The sequence below is a fragment of the Ambystoma mexicanum genome, chromosome 4q (genome assembly GCF_040938575.1).
Source record: "Ambystoma mexicanum isolate Mex_15411 chromosome 4q, UKY_AmexF1_1, whole genome shotgun sequence".
Lineage (NCBI taxonomy): Eukaryota > Metazoa > Chordata > Amphibia > Caudata > Ambystomatidae > Ambystoma > Ambystoma mexicanum.
This window is the reverse complement of record NC_090928.1, coordinates 80,952,003-80,971,036: the sequence shown is the minus strand read 5'-3', so window position 1 is coordinate 80,971,036 and position 19,034 is coordinate 80,952,003. Positions and strand designations below refer to the sequence as shown.

At 45.9% G+C, this 19,034-nt stretch overlaps 1 protein-coding gene across 3 annotated transcripts in view; it reads left to right on the top strand.

Annotated features, from left to right (window-relative positions):
* NCOA7 (nuclear receptor coactivator 7) overlaps nucleotides 1–19,034 on the top strand; it is a 1,232,944-nt gene that overhangs the window by 587,791 nt on the left and 626,119 nt on the right. For all 3 annotated transcript variants that reach the window (XM_069607511.1, XM_069607508.1, XM_069607509.1), the window contains one exon: nucleotides 8,025–8,272. In XM_069607511.1, coding sequence (XP_069463612.1) covers nucleotides 8,025–8,272 — 248 coding nt within the window. The remainder of the gene's footprint in view (nucleotides 1–8,024; nucleotides 8,273–19,034) is intronic.

The following is a 19,034-nucleotide window of genomic DNA, read 5'->3' as shown; positions in this document are numbered from 1 at the left end:
GGTCATAATCGCACCGAGCGCTATTCGATGGCGGTATTGCATTTCCGCCATTGTTTTTCGATTTCCGCAAGGGTCGTAATGAGGGCCCTAGTCATAAAAATGGAAAGAGTACTCCTATAATATCCTGAAACAGTGAAGTGCATGTAAATATCCATGCAACAATACACATTTTTCCAAATATATCCTTGACAATGATCACATCCTATTGTCCCTAAGGGGCAGTTCTGCACTCCAAGAACATAGGCTAGTTAGCATCTGCAACCTCCAGAATACCAACAACAAACTACCTATGATGGGGATTTCAATCTTCGGCTATAGTAAAAAGAAATGACAAGACTACACAAGTGTTTCTGATTAATATGGAATCCCTAAGATTTACACAATGGATCTCAACATATATCAATAGAGCTGGTCATGCCTTTGGTGTGCTTTTTTTATTTGCCGTCCAGCGTTTGCTGCCCAAATCTTTTTGGCTCCACCATGCACTGTGGCAATATTTATCTAGGTGAGCTTCTAACCACAACCTTAATAACACATCCAACAAGTTCCCCACATAGAGACCTCTCAAACATATTGCAGAAATACATTTCAGTTCTACCTTCAAGGATCTACACATGCACAAGTGGAAAGAAACTACTGCCCATCCACAATGCATCAAGTCCTTTACTGAGAACTTAGCCTACCTGCGGCTATCTGGCCCTATTGGAGCCAAAGAAAATAAGTCGCAAGTAAAACCTTCCAACAAACGGTAAAACCTGGAACTGGCTTGTCTTAAAAGAACAAACAATAAACATGTGAGAATTCAAACTCCAGGGAAGTTGCCATACCCTGCCAAATCCATGCCAGAATCTACCAGCATGAGGACGAAAGCATACTTCTCCCATTGAGTCCTGAATACATGACACAATCATGAGACCCTCGGGTTGTCTACAGCCATAATGCCAAGAGCAGTAGATCAGAAAAATAAAACCTGCTGCAAGAGTTGAAATGCTCAAGTCCCTCAACGCTAACACCAACTCTTGGGGGAACATAAGGGGCTACACAATGTCACAAGTTCAAACACATCACTGAAACAAGGCCTAATCAAGAGTTTCTTCCCCAACCAAGGATGTAAGACTACTTCCATGGATTTTACTTTCCACCCAGCCCTAATATTAAATCACATACTGCTGTTCCAGTACACATCTGTATATTTGATTGTGTTAGTAAACATAGCCCCTATAAAAAAAATGTATCAATAAAGTAATTGCCATGTTTCTAAGTCACTACATTTTATAGGAAGTGAACCCTGCAGAAATATTAGATACTTTCAAAAAAATAGGAAAATGAACTAAAGAACTTTTAAATTCCCTGCTCCAACTTTGAATGGGATTGTGTTTCTGGTTGACTGTAGCATGCCATGGGTCAGAGGCCCCTTTATCAGGCCCTGAATTACATAGTGGATGAGCCGGATCTAGAAGCAACTCCTGTAAATCAGGGCTTAGCCAGGAGGCGGAGGCTAGCTCTGGGGAACAAGGCGCTAGTACACCACATGCCGCAACTCTTACTTCCGCCTGAGACTCAAGCTGTAACTCTGTGTCCATTATATATGATCCATTATGCCTTAATTGTATTCTAGATGTGTCCTTGTGCTCTTTAATGCACATTAAAACACTAGCTTGCTTCACACAGACAGGATTTCAAAGGTGGACCAGTGTCACATTTGGATACAGCAGTTACCTTTGGTGGGCGTCACATATAGAAAGGATTGTGAATATTAGCCAGTACCGATCTAGATAGAAATACAGACATATTCACACACCACATCTAACAAGAACATGGAAATTGAACACATCACTTCTAAACAGCGATGCCAACAACCAACCCACTAACAATGTCGCACCTCTCAAACACAACCACAACCCTATACCACAACAAACCACACAAACTTCACTATACCTCAACAACAAAACAAACCGCACATAGACTCGCACAACAGCACACAACGTCTACCGACCAGGAAACACCCCAAGCCCAGCCCAGCGAACAGTGTTAACAGTGTTGAGGCTGCCAGCAGCACATCACTGCTCTCTTGCACTTTTCCCACACACTCCCACTAACTCACCCCCTTCCCTTTTCAGAGCCGCCAGAGCGCCAGGGGACCACTACGGTGGTGATAGTGTGTGGTACAATTATCCTTTAACATTAACATTCCTAAACTCACAGTTAAGGTCACATAGGTATGCTTCTAAGGCACCAGTTGGCCATAGAAATCTAATGTAGCTTCTGATAGCAGTGAAGCTATGCAGGCTACAAGCAGGAGCTAAATCGCTCCCAGCAATTCCGATCTCTCCAAACACTTGTGTATAGGCGCGTTACAAATGCCATATCATATCATATCATATCATATTATATACATACACACGTACCATGTTCGAGTACACTCAAAATTCATTACAGAAAAACCTTTTGAGGATGGCGATACCAATAAAGTGGAATAGGATATCCAGAGTCTGAATTGTGAGACAGTAGTATAGTTACCCTTTAGTTCAGTGTGAATGGCACTGCTTCCTGCCAAACCAAAGAGTACTCTAGCACAGGGAGCCACTAAGGTAGACTCTGTCTTCTTAACACCTTTCTTTTTCCACTTAACTAATAAGTTTAACAAGTGATCAGAGTGTAATGATATGATATGGCATTTATAACGTGCGTATACACAAGTGTTTCAATGAGGAATGAGGAAATACTCTCTGCAATGTGTCACAGTAAGCTAGCACTTCCACAAATTCGAAGGTAGGAATGATCAGCAGCTTAGTCTGAGCATCTCTTAAACAAGAATGTGCACCGTAGTTATCATCAGTGATGTTTTTCGCTCTGCTTCCCCTCCCTTCTCGCCGAGTCTCTGAATAGTAGTAGCTCTGACGCTTTCCTATGATGAGGTGGAAGGCAAACCTAAATTGGTACTGCCATGGCTGGTTAGAATTGCTGCAAATGTTACTGGCCAAGACCAATGTACGGTCTTAGAACAAAACAAATCGATGGATACTTTGATTTTTACAAGGTCTGCTATGCCTACTGGAGGCACCTGAACATTAGAATGTCGGTCTCTTCTAAATTGTCCACCCAATAACAATCCAATCCTGATGATTTCTCTCTCTCTCTCCCTCTCTCTCTCCCTCTCTCTCTCCCTCTCTCGCTCTCTCGCTCTTTCTCTGTCTATCTGGATGCTTGTGCTATGGAGACAGCTAAAGAAATGTTAAAGACACACAATGCAGTTGTTCACATTGACCAGCTTTGCTGCTGATTTGTGACTTCTTGCACACTGCACGCATACAGAGATTTTGCTAGGAAGGTGATTAGTATTAGTCAGTTACTTGATAACACACAATCAGGATTGGTAAGGGGCAGATTGGAAACCTTGAAGCTGGTTATCTACGAACAACACTTAAAACGACTTGATTTTGTAGATAGTGCTCTGGAGGCTGGCAGACTAAAGCCCAAAGCACAAAATAGTGCTATGGGTGGGCCAGCGTGCAGAAGTGCATTGCACTTCTCCTTTCAGCCTCTGCGTGGTGGGAGGGATGCTGGGGAGGAGGCAGGGGTGCCTTGCAGTGGGAACAGGGGGTGATTGGGAGAAACCCCCAAAAATGTCAAAGAGCGACATAGAGGGAGAGCAGCCTTCTTATGGCGGCCTTCTGCAAGATTGCTCTTCTGCTGTCGTCATTTGGACATAGATCTGTGTGAATACAGGAGTGTATTTAATTTGCTGTATACTGGGACAGATAGGGACCCCTCCCTACACCATCTGCCTCCTCAACATACTTGCAGCCACCAAAGAATGTCCTTCTCCACCATTCACTCACACACAGCCAAAGTGAATCCTAAAAGGCAGTGTTGCGTTCACACCCTCTATGGTATGGCTATGATATGTAAACAGGATTCTTTTCTTCCAGTATACAGTAAATTAATGCAACAACAGCAAATACCTTGGTGTAAATATGATCAAGTATCTGAGAAATAATAGTGCACACTACCCCCATCATGTGATGTGCAGTGGAGGGCATGGCCGGATGACGCTGTAGATCATGCCCATGGGACTTAGCATGTTGATCTCGATAGTTGCCTTCCAGGTGTGAGGGGAGAGGTTTGCTAAAAAGTTTAATTTCTTGTCCTGCCAACTTAGATCATGTGCCAAGATCCCAACTCTAGAACGACTAATGGGGTCACCCTCTGCTGTATGATGTTGGGGGGCCAGGATAGCAAAAATGATTGTTCTCCTGTGATGCCTGGAAGGGCTAAGAATCCTTCTTTGCTATAGCTTGTTTGAGTAGTATGTCAGTTGCAATGGCATTTAGCTTACAGTGTGTGGTGTAAAACAGAATGCCTTCCAGTATGCTACATACCTTGGGGTCGCCTGACTGTAAAGTATGAAGAACTGAACTCAAATATTGTGCCGTTGGCACTGCAGAGGGCATACTTTGAAAGCCCCTTTAAAGCCTGCTGCTGCTGCACAATCTGAAAAGACTGGTCAGCTCATTGGCATGGGCCACATGTTGATTAGTGGTTCTAATTACCAATATGCAGGCTTGGTACTATCAAAGCATGTGCATGGGCAATTGGGCCCGGAACAGCACAAATGTAGCGCACACAGCCAGAGAACACATTTGAAGGGAGATCTCCCATTGACAATCTGTGGGTCCCACATAGGGAGGGGGTGTAGGTGAAAGTTATAGGCTGCAGTCGTGTGGTGGCCCTGCTTCCCATGAAAAGTGCACCCAGTTCTGACCCTCACTAATCAGGGCGCGCAAAAACGAGTAGCCCACTAGCATTGGCGAGTAGATTTTATGAACAGCGAGTACCATTTGCATGATACTCGACCTTGCTGGCAAGTATGGGGATGTTAGAAACTTTTTTTCATTTACTGAAAACACACTTTGTTTGCAGTAAATGACAAATACAGGTTTCACTGCACATGCTTGACAGCATTGCAACAAATATGAAGTGTGCTTATGGCGAATAAATATTTTGTCACCAGTCACCTTGGAGCAAGTGCATTTCTCTTAGGTGGAGTAAGTAACTAAGGAACTCTGCCTGCAGGTCCAGTGGGTATTTAAGAATGTTCAAGGCCTGCTAATACCTCTGGTCAAAATAGAAAGTGGCATGAGAAAGATACTACACTATTGCCGAGTTCTGTGGGGTGGGGAGCCTGGGAGAAGCATTCTTTTTCATTTGTGGGGCCCAAAGCCCCGGGCTGCACTTCGAAATCAGGACACGGGTTACTAATTGCCACAAAACATTAGCTAAAGCCTTTTGTGTCTCAAGTGCAATAGATGCAGGCCTCCAGATAAGGTGGGTACAAGGCCTTTTTACGCATGAAAATCTTGCAAATACGCCAGCTTTATTATTTTCCTGGGTACATTTACCTACAGGTTTAGAGCAGAGGGCAGTGGAAAGGTCAGGTTACTTGATAGAAACTAGGAGGCTTCTTTTGATTTTTATCTACGTGGATGTAATTGCAAGCCACCTCTGAAACAGAATGTATTTCTCTGAAGCCTTTCAAAAAAAGACCTGTACACTGTGATAAAAGGAATGGTTTCTTTCCATTCAGCTTTAGAAGCACTGTGCATAATTACCTAGAATTTTAGAATTGTATAATTAATAAGATTGAAAACTAAGTTGCAATTGAGAATTAATATTTTGTAACAAATTATGCTTTTTTTCCCAGTGAAAGCAAACCAGTATTGCACAATTGTATTTTTCAGAGTTCTGATGCTGTGTGCATAATCATGCAGAGGCAGATCATTTATACACTGATAATTTAATTTACACTCTAAATATGTAGTGTAAAATGATGACTATGAACAGTCTAGATAACATCCATTCAAACTTGCAGTCAACGGGGTACATTACTATAAATGGTCAGTGGCAGCAGACTCTTTGCTCAAGGGTGAGTGATTGTCATTACACCAATCACAGGTGTTATAGCCTCTCAAATCTTCAAGACTACAATTAAAACATCCAAAACCTGACTCTCCAGGAAGTGCAAGCGCTGTTCAAAAACAAACAAATGAAAGTTACATTTGTAATTGAAATAGAAACTCAGCAAAACCTGTCCCTGTGAAAATCCAGATAGATATTTAACTTTGTGTAGTGCTTCATAAATGGTTTGTCCAACATCTAGGTACTGTGATTATTATACCTCAGTCGATACTCAGTTAACCGACCTCTGAAGGATGTTAGCCAATAAGATAGCTCAGCCGGTTGAGCACTCATTGCTGCAATCTGTGCGTGATTTGTAGGTTGCAGGCTGAATCCCGGCAAGTCCAACTCAGCCTTTCATCCTTTCGAGGTCGATAAAGGAGTACCAACTTTGGTTTGGTGATAATTGTGATAAATATGTTCTATGTACAGCGCTTGGCCAAAAGCGCTATATAAATAACCATTTGATCATTAGATTAGATGTACAATTTAGCATGGAGTCATTGCCTCTCTGCACTGTTGTATCCAGGGCTCAAGTCGAGGGTACACGCAGGGGGACGGAGTCCCCCCACTTTATTCAGAGAAACCTTGGATGTCCTCTTGCAATTTATTAATTAAAGCAAACCTCTGGGATCAAACTGCAGTCGTCAGATTTGTAGGCCGGACACTTCACCACTGCACTGTATAACCTGATCAAAAATAACAAACCACTAAAGGTGAAATGTCCCATTTGGGTACTGCAAGTCCCAGGGAAAACATTTGTATTTGTTCTTGGAGTTTATGACATGGACACATTTTAATGTTTTCAAAAAAACTATTAGAAGAAAGTATCTTCTCCTGGTTTTGTGTGTGTGTGTGTTGAGTTTATGAGAGGCAAATGCCATTTGTCCTGTTCAATTTGGGTGGTTATGCAAAGCCAATTTAATGAAATGTGCATATTTCACCTTCATATGCTAATTTCTGTTGACGTCACATCCCATTGCATTTGCTGATGAGTCCCCCCACTTTAATTTTTAGGACTTGACCCCTGGTTGTATCATAACATTGGCATACCATTAGGTAGTATTAGCTCCAGAAAATGAGGACTCATTAAACATCAAATGACAATTCTGCTATCGAACCTCAAAACACACGATACAATTCATGTTTGCTTTACTATGTAATTGGCTAGGTTTTTGTGATTTCAACATTTAAATATATACAGGAGAGATCAAATGGCCAGACCTTAGAGAAATAATGAAAGGTGTATTCTGTCACAATGCGGAAAGCTGCTGTATGGTAATGATTTCCATACAGTTTGTGCATGCGTCGGCTGGATGTCACATATATTTTACTCTCTTGCAAAGGAGAAAAGTCATTTTTACTCTCTTAAAATCACATTTACTCTCAAAGTTTAAAAACAGGGAGTAAAATATTCCCACCTCAAAATCTTATCTGGAGCACTGAATAGATGTGACTGATATTCAGATATGTGCGACCCACTCAATGACTTGGAAAAACAATCTGGCCTTCTCTTGGATTAAACCAAATAGGTTAGTGTGTATTTGGTGTTTATTTTGCATTCTTGGCTAATTTAATAACTTGTGACTTAAATTTATCGTATGTTGGGAGGGTCTTTACCTCACCCCAGAAGATCTACAATATGGGCTTACGTGTAGTATCAAATGGAAGACCCAGCAAAGGGGCATGGATAGTGGGATAACAGATGTTTGGTGAAGTAAAATAATCTGCTCTGGAGGTACTCCATTTTGGGGATTTGCAAATGCACAGGCTATTTTTAAAGTGCAACTAGATGTTTGAGTTGTATTAGTCAATATTATTTCCTTTGCCACTGATTTCAAAGTATGGACTGTGTCCCCACAAAGACATGCCTGCCTTTGGCACTAAAATAATTTAAAAGTTCGAAACCTTAAAAATATAAACGCACTAATTTGTCTAGTCTACAGCCCGTGGAGCATGATACGTCATGTTATGTTATGTGGTAAAGTGTGTGTGCTGTGCTCGTCACAACCGTAGTGGTCTTATTGAGAAGTTTCCTTTTTTTCAAACATATTTTTACATTCCAGGTTGAAGAAGAAAAAACAAGCAAAGCCAAATGGGGAAGGGACACTGGCTAACTCTCGAGGCTCGACAGCAAGCAAAGCGCACCAGGTAAAAGAAGACACCGCGAATGAAGTTTCAAAGCAAATCACCTCGCTCGAGAACCCCAAGACACTGGTTGAAAAAGGGAATGGCGCAGATGAGGAGAAGAAAAAGAAAAAAGTTCAAGCAAAACCGATCAGGCGGACGGAGCTGAAGAGATACTACAGCACTGGTGAGTCCCAGGAACTCTGTAGCGTAAAGGCTTTTTACATTTTGCTATTGCATCAAATGCCTAAATTGCAGTGCCACTGTTTGCCCCTGGTCAGTTGCAAAGTGTCCGCTTTACACATTCATGTAGTCCGTCTTTTTTATGTTGATGTTCCACCTATATAGGATTGTTTAAATGAAAGTCAACTCTGGCAGTTCAGTGCATTGGTAGGAATGTGGAATCAGGGCAGCGAGTGCAAGATGAGACTAGCAGTGTCCTACCCATGCTACGCGCAGGAGAAAGCATTGCACTTTAGGGAATGTTTACACATACCAAACGCCTGCTATTTCTCCTATTGACAGCAGACCCTTGTTACTTGCACCTGCCAGAGCAACGTGCTATTGCGTAGCTAGTCCTTACATAGATGCGGAAGGCGTGCCAACTAACTCATACAGCTATTTGGCGTGCCCACGTTCTTTTAGTAATCAAAACGGGTCCAATGTTTAAAACCATGAATTTAAGTTGTAATGCTATTTCTTGATATGTACCTGTTAATTTCCACAAACATAGAGCTCCGGGTTCTTTCTTAGTCTGTCAGTAGGAAGGGGGGAACATCATTCACGCAGCTGCTTCTCCGAAATGCAAACTGTTATTTTAAGTCATCGCAGTTTAGATCATGTTTTAATTCAATTATATTGAAAGTCTTTTTTATATGTCTTAGAATTTCCGTACGTAAAATAGTTTAAGTTTCACAGTTTTAAGTTTTTGCCATATATTGGGTAAAAAAAAAGCGGCTAAATGAAACACATCTGGACACCAAGTAGATGCTCAGCTTCGGTGGCTGAATGTGCGTCCTTGACTCCAACCTTGGAGGACCCGGTAACTCCCCATTCGGGGAACCATTCCCCATTCCCATTCGAGCCCCCATAGGGCTCAATGGGAATGGGGATGGAGCTAATAACGGTACCGCAATTTGCGGTACCGTTATTAGCTCTGAAGTCCCTTAACGGGTCCCTTCCATAACGCTTGGTAAAACCAGGCGTTAAGGAAGGGACCCGCTAAGGGACCTCGGAATAGGGTGGTAAGGGATTACCAGCACCGGTGCCGGTAATCCCTTACCACCTACCTCGTAATGAGGCCCATTGACATAGTATGCCCAGTCACTAACTGCATTTGTCAGTCATTGCCATCCCACACACAAAATACTAAATTGTTGGCCTTGCCAACGCTTGTTTAATGTGTGCTATGTGTTTCAGGACAAGGCTAGGTAACAGGAAATCTTTGTTACACTATTCACAATCATAAAAGAATTGAAAATAAACTTGCCAATCTTTCACTAATGGTTTAATATAGCAAAGTATGGTCCGCTCCACACAACCAGATTCAGTATTTCCCCATCTCACAAACATCCAACACAATGCTCATTTGACCGTCTCTTGTTTTATGAACTCAGAATTTATGAATCATCACCTCTGCATTTACAATGACTTAGGAAATTTCTGTTGTTTTTAGCTTTCCCTCCATGCAAAAATGCGGGGAGCGAGTGAGGTTTACAAGAGTTCCATTTCCCTCATGTGTAGTCGTTTGAGTGTCCATATAACGTCTTCATTGTCTTGTGCGTCAACCGCTTATTTTACCGTGGCTGAGGTGTGTAATATTGGTCACTGTGATATGTTAATGTGCATGTCTGTGCATTGTGCTTGAGTGGCAAGAGTTGATTTACTGGTTTGACGAAGTATCCCCGTTGGAGGTGTGATAGTTGGCGAGCGTATAGTGGAGAGTGAACGCATGAAGCTGAGAGCCATGTCGCAGATCACTGAGAACACCTGGTGGAAAGACAATAACAGTGCAGACACACCCAGAGTTCCTGACCCTGCTTGAGCTACTTCATAGAGTCGGTCATACAAACCAGCCCAGCAAAAATCCCCATTCCTCAAAGCATTTTGAAAGAGTTACTGGAAGCCAGAGCTGCAGAGAGACGAGTAAACGTCTTCGGGGTCCGGGAGGGGCTCAAGTAGCTCTGTTACCAGGGATCTCCATGAGGTGTGCCAAAAGTGATCTAATCAGCACTCCGGAGTTCCCTACTATGTCCCCTGCAAAGGGGCTGCCGGGACCAGATCTTGATCCAAGGTTCCCCTTTTGGGGGCTAAAATTAGGCCCGTTACTTCTGGAGTCTTTTTCACCGGGGACAGTCCCGAGATTTCCACAACTGGAACTAAGTACCGAATCCCGGCTTGAGGTTCCTGTTTATGTGACTAAACGTACCGGGGTTACCCCTGAGGTTCCTAATCTTGCTATATCTAAGACCAGCAAGATTGAGGGGCTCATTTCCAGGGCTTTGGCTTCGGGGGGTGAATCTAAGCCTTCCCACACTCAGGCCTGTGGTTTAACTGATCCTGCTGAGGGGGCAAAGAAGCCGGTTACACCTTAAGGCTTCGAGTACCGGGTCCGCCGAGGTTCCCTCAATGGAGTTAATTTATCAGCAGTCTCTAAGGGGTCACAGAAACACTCTAGGTCTACTAATTCCGGCTCTGCCGAGGTTCCTTGTCACAAGGCTAAAATGGAACATAAGTCCCCTGAATCTCCTGTGGTGACCACATCCTCACTGGCACCTGTGACGCAGTTCACCTCAGGCGTTAACAAAATCGCGGTGCAACCCCTGCGGTCCACAGTGGCCATTTTGTCTACCTCTCTCACACCAACGTTCACAACGGCTGGTGCTGAGGGGCCTGTCTTTGGGGCTGAGCTGCCTTTTTCACACTTTGTGGATAACAAAACCTGTTCCGCCCTCCAATGGATTGGCGTGCTCGGAGTCCACTGCTGCACATAGTCTCGCTCCCTCCTATGTCCGCTCCTTGGATTACGTAGATGCAGTTCGTGGAGGACCATCTTGGCCACCATCCTCTTTGCGATCCTGGTGGTATGCCCCTGCCGAGCGGCCTTTGCCCACTCCAGTGCCTAGACTTTCTTCGGAGGATGCATTTTTTTGGCAAGATTCAGACGCTGGTGATTTCTGATCTGATTAGTTAAGGAAATCTATCTTAAGCCGCCTGTACCGGCCCCTGCTCTGCCAATTCTTCTACCGGTCTCGGTAGTGGCACCTCCTCCACCACTTCCTGTGGGACCTCCTACTCCACTGCTTCCACTTTCTCCTTGGATATGACTCCTGTTGCGCAGTCAACCCTGCCCTCTGGGCCTGATTCGCCATGTGCAGCGGATCAGGTTTCTCCTCCCACCTCACTAGATGAGGATCAAGCGGACCAGGACAGTGACGACACACCCCACTCTATTAGAGCCTTTCACAACCAGGTTGTGGATATGATGGCGTTGCTAGACATCCCAATTCCCGAGGAGTACTTTCTGGAGCCTTTACGCTGTCGACACACGAACGCACTGGTGTGTTACTTCAAAAGGATGTCATGGCCTGAAGCCTCCAAGGTCTGGGAAATACCTCATTCCGGGCAACACCTGAACAAGAAAATTGATGTTCCCTACAAGCTGCACACGTCTGAGGACATTTCCTTGTCTGCATGTCCACTCCCCTCATCGACAGTGGTGGCAGCAGCTACACTACAGTCGAAGCCGGTCTGTACATCTTCCACTGCAGTGTCTCCGATCCTTTCCAAAGACAACCAGCTTCTTGACGCCATTGGGAGCTCACTGAGTTTCAGGAAAGTATTCCTCCTGATAGGCTCGAAGACTTTAAGGCCGACTTATTTGATGCCAGAGTTCTGGCACAGGATCTACTTGAGGCTGCGGCCCATCATGTGGACATTTCCGCTCGAGGCCTTATGGTCGGAGTAGACATCTCCCGCCAAGCGCGGCTGCATGCTACAAAGTTTTGGAAGGAAGTTCAGGACAGGGTGCTTGATCTCCCCTTTGAGGGTAAAGAATTGTTCTGCTCCTCCACGTATGAGGAACTCACAAAGACCAAGGCAAGCACTCGACTGCCAAGTCATTGTCAGTCCTTGCGAAAACCCCAGCAAAGGCACCTTTCTCAAACAAAGTTCTTCTCTGGTTTCAGAGGCTTTTAGGCCCGCCGTGTGCCCCACGCAGAGGCTCCAGCTGGTGGCCCTTGCCATTAACAGGAAAGGCAAGGTGGCAGGTTTCTCTCTCGTTCATCAACCTCCTCTTCAGCAACGGGTGGTCTCCCTGCCGATAAAACAGCTAAATTAAATTTTCCATCAGTTGCACAAGACTCCGGTAGGAAGCCGAATATCGTCTCATCTAGAGGCGTGGCAGACCATCACAAAAGACTGATGAGTTTTGTCCATCGCCCGGGCAGGCTTCCGCTAGCCCATCCCCTTTACCCCACCCTCTCACCCTCCTCTCCTGCAGACTGGATTGCTTTCCCTCAGAGCAGAGGTTCAGAAACGTCTAGACCTCGGAGTAGCAGAACCTGTTCCCTTGCGGGAACAAGGAGAGTGCTATTACTCCCGTCTGTTTTCAGTGCCCAAGCCCAACCAGGCCGTTCTATGCACTATCCTCGACCTCTCCAAGTTCAATCTCTTCCTACCCCAACAGAAATTCAAGATGATTACGCCCTGCCAGATAAAGTCCTCTCTCCGGAAGGGCGATTGGCTCAGCTTGCTAGACCTCAGGGTGCCTACATGCATATTCTGATGTGGAGCCCGCATCGAAAATATCTGCGGTTCTCCGTGGGAATGGAACACCTCCAGTATCGTGTGCTTCATTTGGTTTTAGCTTGGCACAGCGTGTCTTTACAAAGATGATGTTGGTCATGGCAGTATTCCTCAGACTGCAGGGGGTTCATGTATATCCATACTTGGAACATTGGCTCCTGCGCTGTCCTTCCCACAGGCTGCTATGTCCAATCTTCAGTCACTCCTTCAGCTACTGTTCCATCTTGGGCTGTCAGTGAACTGGCTGAAATCGTTGATGCTCAAGACCTGATCTTTCTGGGTTTCGGTTGGGATACCGTCAGTACCAGAGTGTTTCTGACGGAGGACAGGATTGCGGAACTTTCGAACCATATTCTAGCTCTTCCTGCAGTCCTCCCACATGTCGGCCTGGTGGTTCCAAAGACTCCTGGGCCTCATGCCCTCTTCCGTGTTAGCTCTACCTCTGGCACGCCTGAAAATGGGTTTTGTCTGTTGGCCCGGGCTGGCTTCCGCTTGCCCCTCCCCCATACTCCACCCACTCACCCTTCTCTCCAGCAGACTAGATCGCCCTCCCTCAGAGCCAATGTTCAGAAACTTCTAGACCTCAGACCAGTAGAACCTGTTCCCTTACGGGAGTAAGGGGAGGGCTATTACTCCCGTCTGTTATCAGTGCCCAAACCAAACCAGGCTGGCCTGCACTCTGTCCTCGACCTCTCCAAGTTCAATCTCTTTCTACCCCAATAGAAATTCAAGATGATTACGCCCTGCCAGAGAAAGTCCTCTCTCCGGAAGGGTGACTGACTCAGCATGCTAGGCCTTCAGGATGCCTACATGCATATTCTGATCTGGAGCCTGCATCGAAAATATTTGTGGATCTCCGTGGGAACGGAACACTTCCAGTATCACGTGCTCCGTTTGGTCTCAGCTCGGCACCGCGTGTCTTTACGATGATGATGTTGGTCATGGCAGCATTCTTCAGACTGCAGGGGGTTCATGTATAGACATACATGGACCATTGGCTCCTGTGCAGTCCTTGCCCACAGGCCACTATGTCCAATCTTCAGTCACTCCTTCAGCTCGTGTTCCATCTTGGGCTGTCAGTGAATTGGCTGAAATCGTCGATGACGATTGCTCAAGGCTTGATCTTTCTGGGTTTCGGTTGGAATACCGTAAAATACGAGAGTGTTCCTGATGGAGGACAGAATTGTGGACTTTTCGACCACGTGCAAGCTCTTCCTGCAGTCCTCCCACATGTCGGCCTGGTGGTTCCAGAGACTCCTGGGCCTCATGGCCTCTTCCTTGTTAGCTCTACCTCTGACGCACCTGAAAATGCGGCGCTCTCAGCTTGCTCTTCAGAGCGGCTGGTCCCAAGCTACGGATCAGGATTCCAAAATGATTCCTGTTCCATCCTGCATAACGGCGGATCTTCAATGGTGGTCATCCGCCAGCAACCTTTCAGTGGGGCCCCCTTCCAGGAGCCCTGCCCACAAACAACGGTTACTACAGACTCCTCCCTTCTGCGCTGGAGAGTGACACTGCATCACCTTGAGGTTTACGATTTGTGGACGCCTCAGAACAGGCGGTTCCATATCAATTTACCTGGAAGTTTTTTTAGTGCTCAGGGCTTTTCAACCCTTTATCACCAAGAGTGAGGTTTGAATTGGCATGGACAATTCTGTAGCGATGTTCTACATCAACAAACAGGCGGCCTCCAAGTCTCCCCTCTTTGTGGATCTTGCTATCCAAATTTGGAATTGCGCTATCCAACACAATGTCTGGCTTCAAGCTGTGCATATTCCGGGTCACATCAATGTGGCTGCAGACTACGTGAGCCACCAATCTGCGGCGAGTTACGAGTGGGAGATGAACACTGATGTTCTCACCAAGATCTTCCAGCAATGGGGTTCTCCAGAGGTGAACCTCTTTGCGACATCATCGAACACGAAACTTCCTCTTTATGCTTCCAGGGACGGGCTTAGGTTGTCTTCCTTGGGGGACGCTCTTGAGAACCCTTGGGACAACATGAAGGCTTACACGTTCCCTCCTTTGCTGCTGATTCATCGGTCGCTCTGGAAACTCAGGAGTGCTTCCAACTGCGCTCTCCTCTGCATAGCTCCTTAGTGGCCAGCCAGGTTCTGGTATTCAGAAATGCAGCACCTGTCGGTGTGCACCCCAATCAGGTTGCTGCAGATTCCTGAACTTCGTCACCAGAGCAATCACCAGTTGTGGCACCCCTCCCCACAATCGTTCAGCTTGGTGGCCTGATGCCTGAGTTCCAATCATTACCGCAGTTCAATCTCTCCGAGGATAACATGCGTATTATTCAAGCGGCACAAAAGCCCTCTACGAGCCCTCAATACAGGAGCAAGTGGCTCCGTTTTTGTCATTGGTGTCTAGCCAAAGAGCTTGATCCCAGGCAGGCTTCTATTGACTGTGTCTTGTCTTTTGTATATGATCTTGCACCCTCTGGCATCCATGTCCTATCATGCAGGACATATTTATCCGTCATTGTGGCTTATCTCTCCACAGTCAGTTGCTCTTTTTCACTGTTGAACCCAGTCACGAAGAGACATTTTGCTGGTCTTCTACATCTCATCCCAAATGGGATTTGAATGTGGTTCTCACTGCTTTATGTTATAAGCCCTTTGAACCCATGGCCACTACCAAGCTCAAGTATCTTTCTTGGAAGGTGGCCTTTTTGATTGCAGTGACATCTGCAAAACGAATAAGCGAGCTTCAAGCTCTCTCTGTCGAATATCCGTTACTAACTTTCCACAAAGGTTGTGCTTCGCACTCCCTCTTCTTTCCTTCCCAAAGTGATTTCTGAATTCCATTTAAACCAGTCAATATCTTTACCGGTATTCTTCCCGAACCCGGTCTCCGATGCCAGGGTTTATACAATCTAGACGTCATATGTGCTCTAAAGTTCTACCTCGACAGAACAGGCATATTTATAAGTTCTCCACAACTCTTTGTTACGTTTGGTGACCCAAAAAGCGTCAAAAGCGTCCAACTCTCAGTGGATAGCTTCATGTATTTCCAGGGCCTACAAAATTCAAGGCCTTCATCTCCCAAAGGGCATTCATTCTCACCTGGTTCGTGGCAAAGCGGCTGCAGTTTCCTTCCCAAAAAACGTCCATTGGGGGTCCATAGCCAAGGCTGCTACGTGGGCTTCCCCATCGACTTTTTGCAGACATTACTGGGTTGACCTGAGCTCCCGGGCTGATGCCCAATTCGGCCAGGCAGTTCTTAAAAATGTGTTCCAATAAGGGATTTTCCATCCACCCGTAGTTCCTATGGTCAGTGCTTGGGAATCTCCCACAAGTATGGAGGAAAGGGGACGGGACATAGGAGTATGACAAAGTTACTTACCGTAGTGACTACCTTACTCCTAGTCCATAGTCCCCTTTCCTCCATACGCCCGCCTGCCGTCCCCTCTAATAAGTATCCTCTTTTGTTGCTAAATGGTCCTGGACCTGGCGATAGAAAAGGACTGAAGGGCGATGCGCGGGCAGAGCTCAGGAAGGCAGGGCTATGGTCACCTCAGCGCATGTGTCCCTGCACTCCCTCCCCTTGTGCTGGTGCTTCCATGGTTCCTCTTCAGTCCCCCCCTCCCTACCACTGTGCATCCCACTGGCCACCGGCCCGCTGCTAGAGAGGGTCTACAGACCTCATAGCCCCCAGCACTATTTCACATTTCCGCCGCTGGGGTGAGGCTGGTGCTGAGGCACTGTAAGTCATTTTAAAATGTTAATCCTTTCCTAGCCGCAGCACGTGTCACATCTCCTCCTCCCCTTATCCTGGTGCTTCTGTGGTTCCCCTTCTGTCCCCCCTCCCTCCCACTGTGCATTCCATTGGTCGCCTGGCCCTTATTGTGGGCCACCTTAGGCAGCCCCTGCTGTTGCAGCCCCCTCAGCCAAGGTTAGCTCCAGTGGAAGCAGTTCCGGATGGTGTCTGCTGGGAAAGTAAGAAGCCTGCTGCTGTCAACCAGCTGCGACAAATCAGGAAGGTTGAATCTGGGTGTTCTGCACTGCTGCTGTGTTTGAAAACTAGGTCTTTTTTCCCCTTTTTAGGTAAGTTGAAACTGTGTGTTTGCATTGCTGCTGTGTTTAAAAACTAGTGCTCTTTTCCCCTTTTTAGGAAAGTTGAATCTGGGTGTTTTGCATTGCTGCTGTGTTTGAAAACTAGGCCTGTTTCCCCGTTTTAGGAAAGTTGAATCTGGTTGTTTTGCATTACTGCTGTGTTTGAAAACTAGATCTTTCTTAGGAAAGTTGAATCTGGGTGTTTTGCATTGCTGCTCTGTTTGAAAACCAGGCTCTTTTTCCCCTTTTGAGGTAAGTTGAATCTGGGCGTTTTTCATTGCTGCTGTGTTTGAAAACTAGGCCTTTTTTCCCCTTTTTAGGGAAGTTGAATATGGATGTTTTGCATTGCTGCTGTGTTTGAAAATTAGGCCTTTTCCCTTGATGAGTCACTTATTTTCTCCTCCCGTGCCTTCCCTATTGTTGTGACCCTGGCTCCTCCACCATCTGCGCATCCTGTATTGTGTGGCAGTGGGCTGTGCGTCTCTCTCTCTAATCTCGCGTCCTCCTCCTCCCACCTTCCTCCTTCACATCCTCTATTTTTTTATTTTAAAATTTGTTTATTGGCATTTTGTTATATTTACAAACACTGCACCTCTTTCTGGTGCCAGCTTCAGTATCAATAAACAAGTCTGCATTCTTATACAGCAACATGTTAAACAGTAAATACAAACAACAGTGAACAGTAACTGTCTCCGGTGTCAATCCAATTCCAGTTTCACTAGTGACCGATAGGGCGGATGCTCCTGTCGTGGGAAGGGGGGGGGGACATGGACCAGACCAGGGGGTCATTGTGTTTCACGATGGACCTATTGAAGCTGGTGACTTTTTTCCGCAGTGGTCGGGTGTGCTTCCTGCGGGTTATTCAAGGAGGTTTATCATCAGGGGAGTGGACAGTTTTGTCATGGTATCTTTCCATGCAACCAGCGCCATACTCTAGTCTTCAGTAGACCTGGTTATGCTCTCTTCCCAAGCCTTTGTTTCGGCGTTCGCCCATTTCTCAAGTTCTTTACGCCACACTGTGAAAATCGGACCTGCGGGGTTTTTCCATGACATGGCCATAGTCCTTTTCGCCATTATGCATGCCAAATAAATCCATTAGTTTGACTGAATGTTTGAGTTTAGCTAACCTAGGATAGGTGCCCAGGAGACACTCATGTGGGGTCCATTCGTACCTAGTGTGACCCGCCTCCTCGCACATTTGTTTTATTTTGGACCAAAAAGTCTGGGTCTTGGGGCAGGTCCATAGCATGTGGATTAATTCCGCGTTATCAGCTCCGCACCATGTGCAGTTTGGCGGCACATTGTTGTTGAATTTGGCCAATCTACTCTGGGTCAGATAGGTGCGGTATAACACATTGATCTGTATCAGTCGAAATCGGTGATTTCTAGAGACTTCTCCAGAGAATGACAGTGCCCTGTCTTATTCGCTATCTGTTAGTTCCCGCCCTATATCAGTTTCCCATGTGGTCCGTAGTTCTGCGCTTCGGGGGTTAGGTGTTTCACTTAGATGGCCATATATTTGGGACACCACTCTTCCACCCTCTCCTAAACTATAAAGCAGCGTTATAAAGGGGTTCATGTCTGGTTCCTCTGGCCAATTTTCCCAATTCGTTCGGGCAAACAGTCTAATCTTCCGATACCATAGGTATTGACTGGAGGGAATATCATACTCCGCCTGTAACTCGGAGACCTCCCGAAAGGTCCCCCCTTCATACAGGTCTCCCCACGTGTAGATTCCTTTTCCCTCCCAGAGCCTGGCACTATTTAGATCGGTATCAGTCTTATTCAACCCCGAGAGCAGTGGCATTTCCGGTGAATATGTTTGCTTTAGTTTCATAATCACTGAGGTCCTGTACCATATTTTCCTACCCAGGGTCACCAGGAAGGGTGGGTTGCTTATCAGGGTCTGAGGGCCCCAGATCAGTTCCTTTAAGCGTAACGGGGAGATCATGGACTGCAACAGAGGGGTCTCTGAAGTGACCTCGTCTGCTAACCATTTTGATACAAAGCCCAACTGGGCGGCCAGGTAGTATTTCTCAAAATTAGGCAGTTGCATCCCACCCGATTTGTATGGTAAGACTA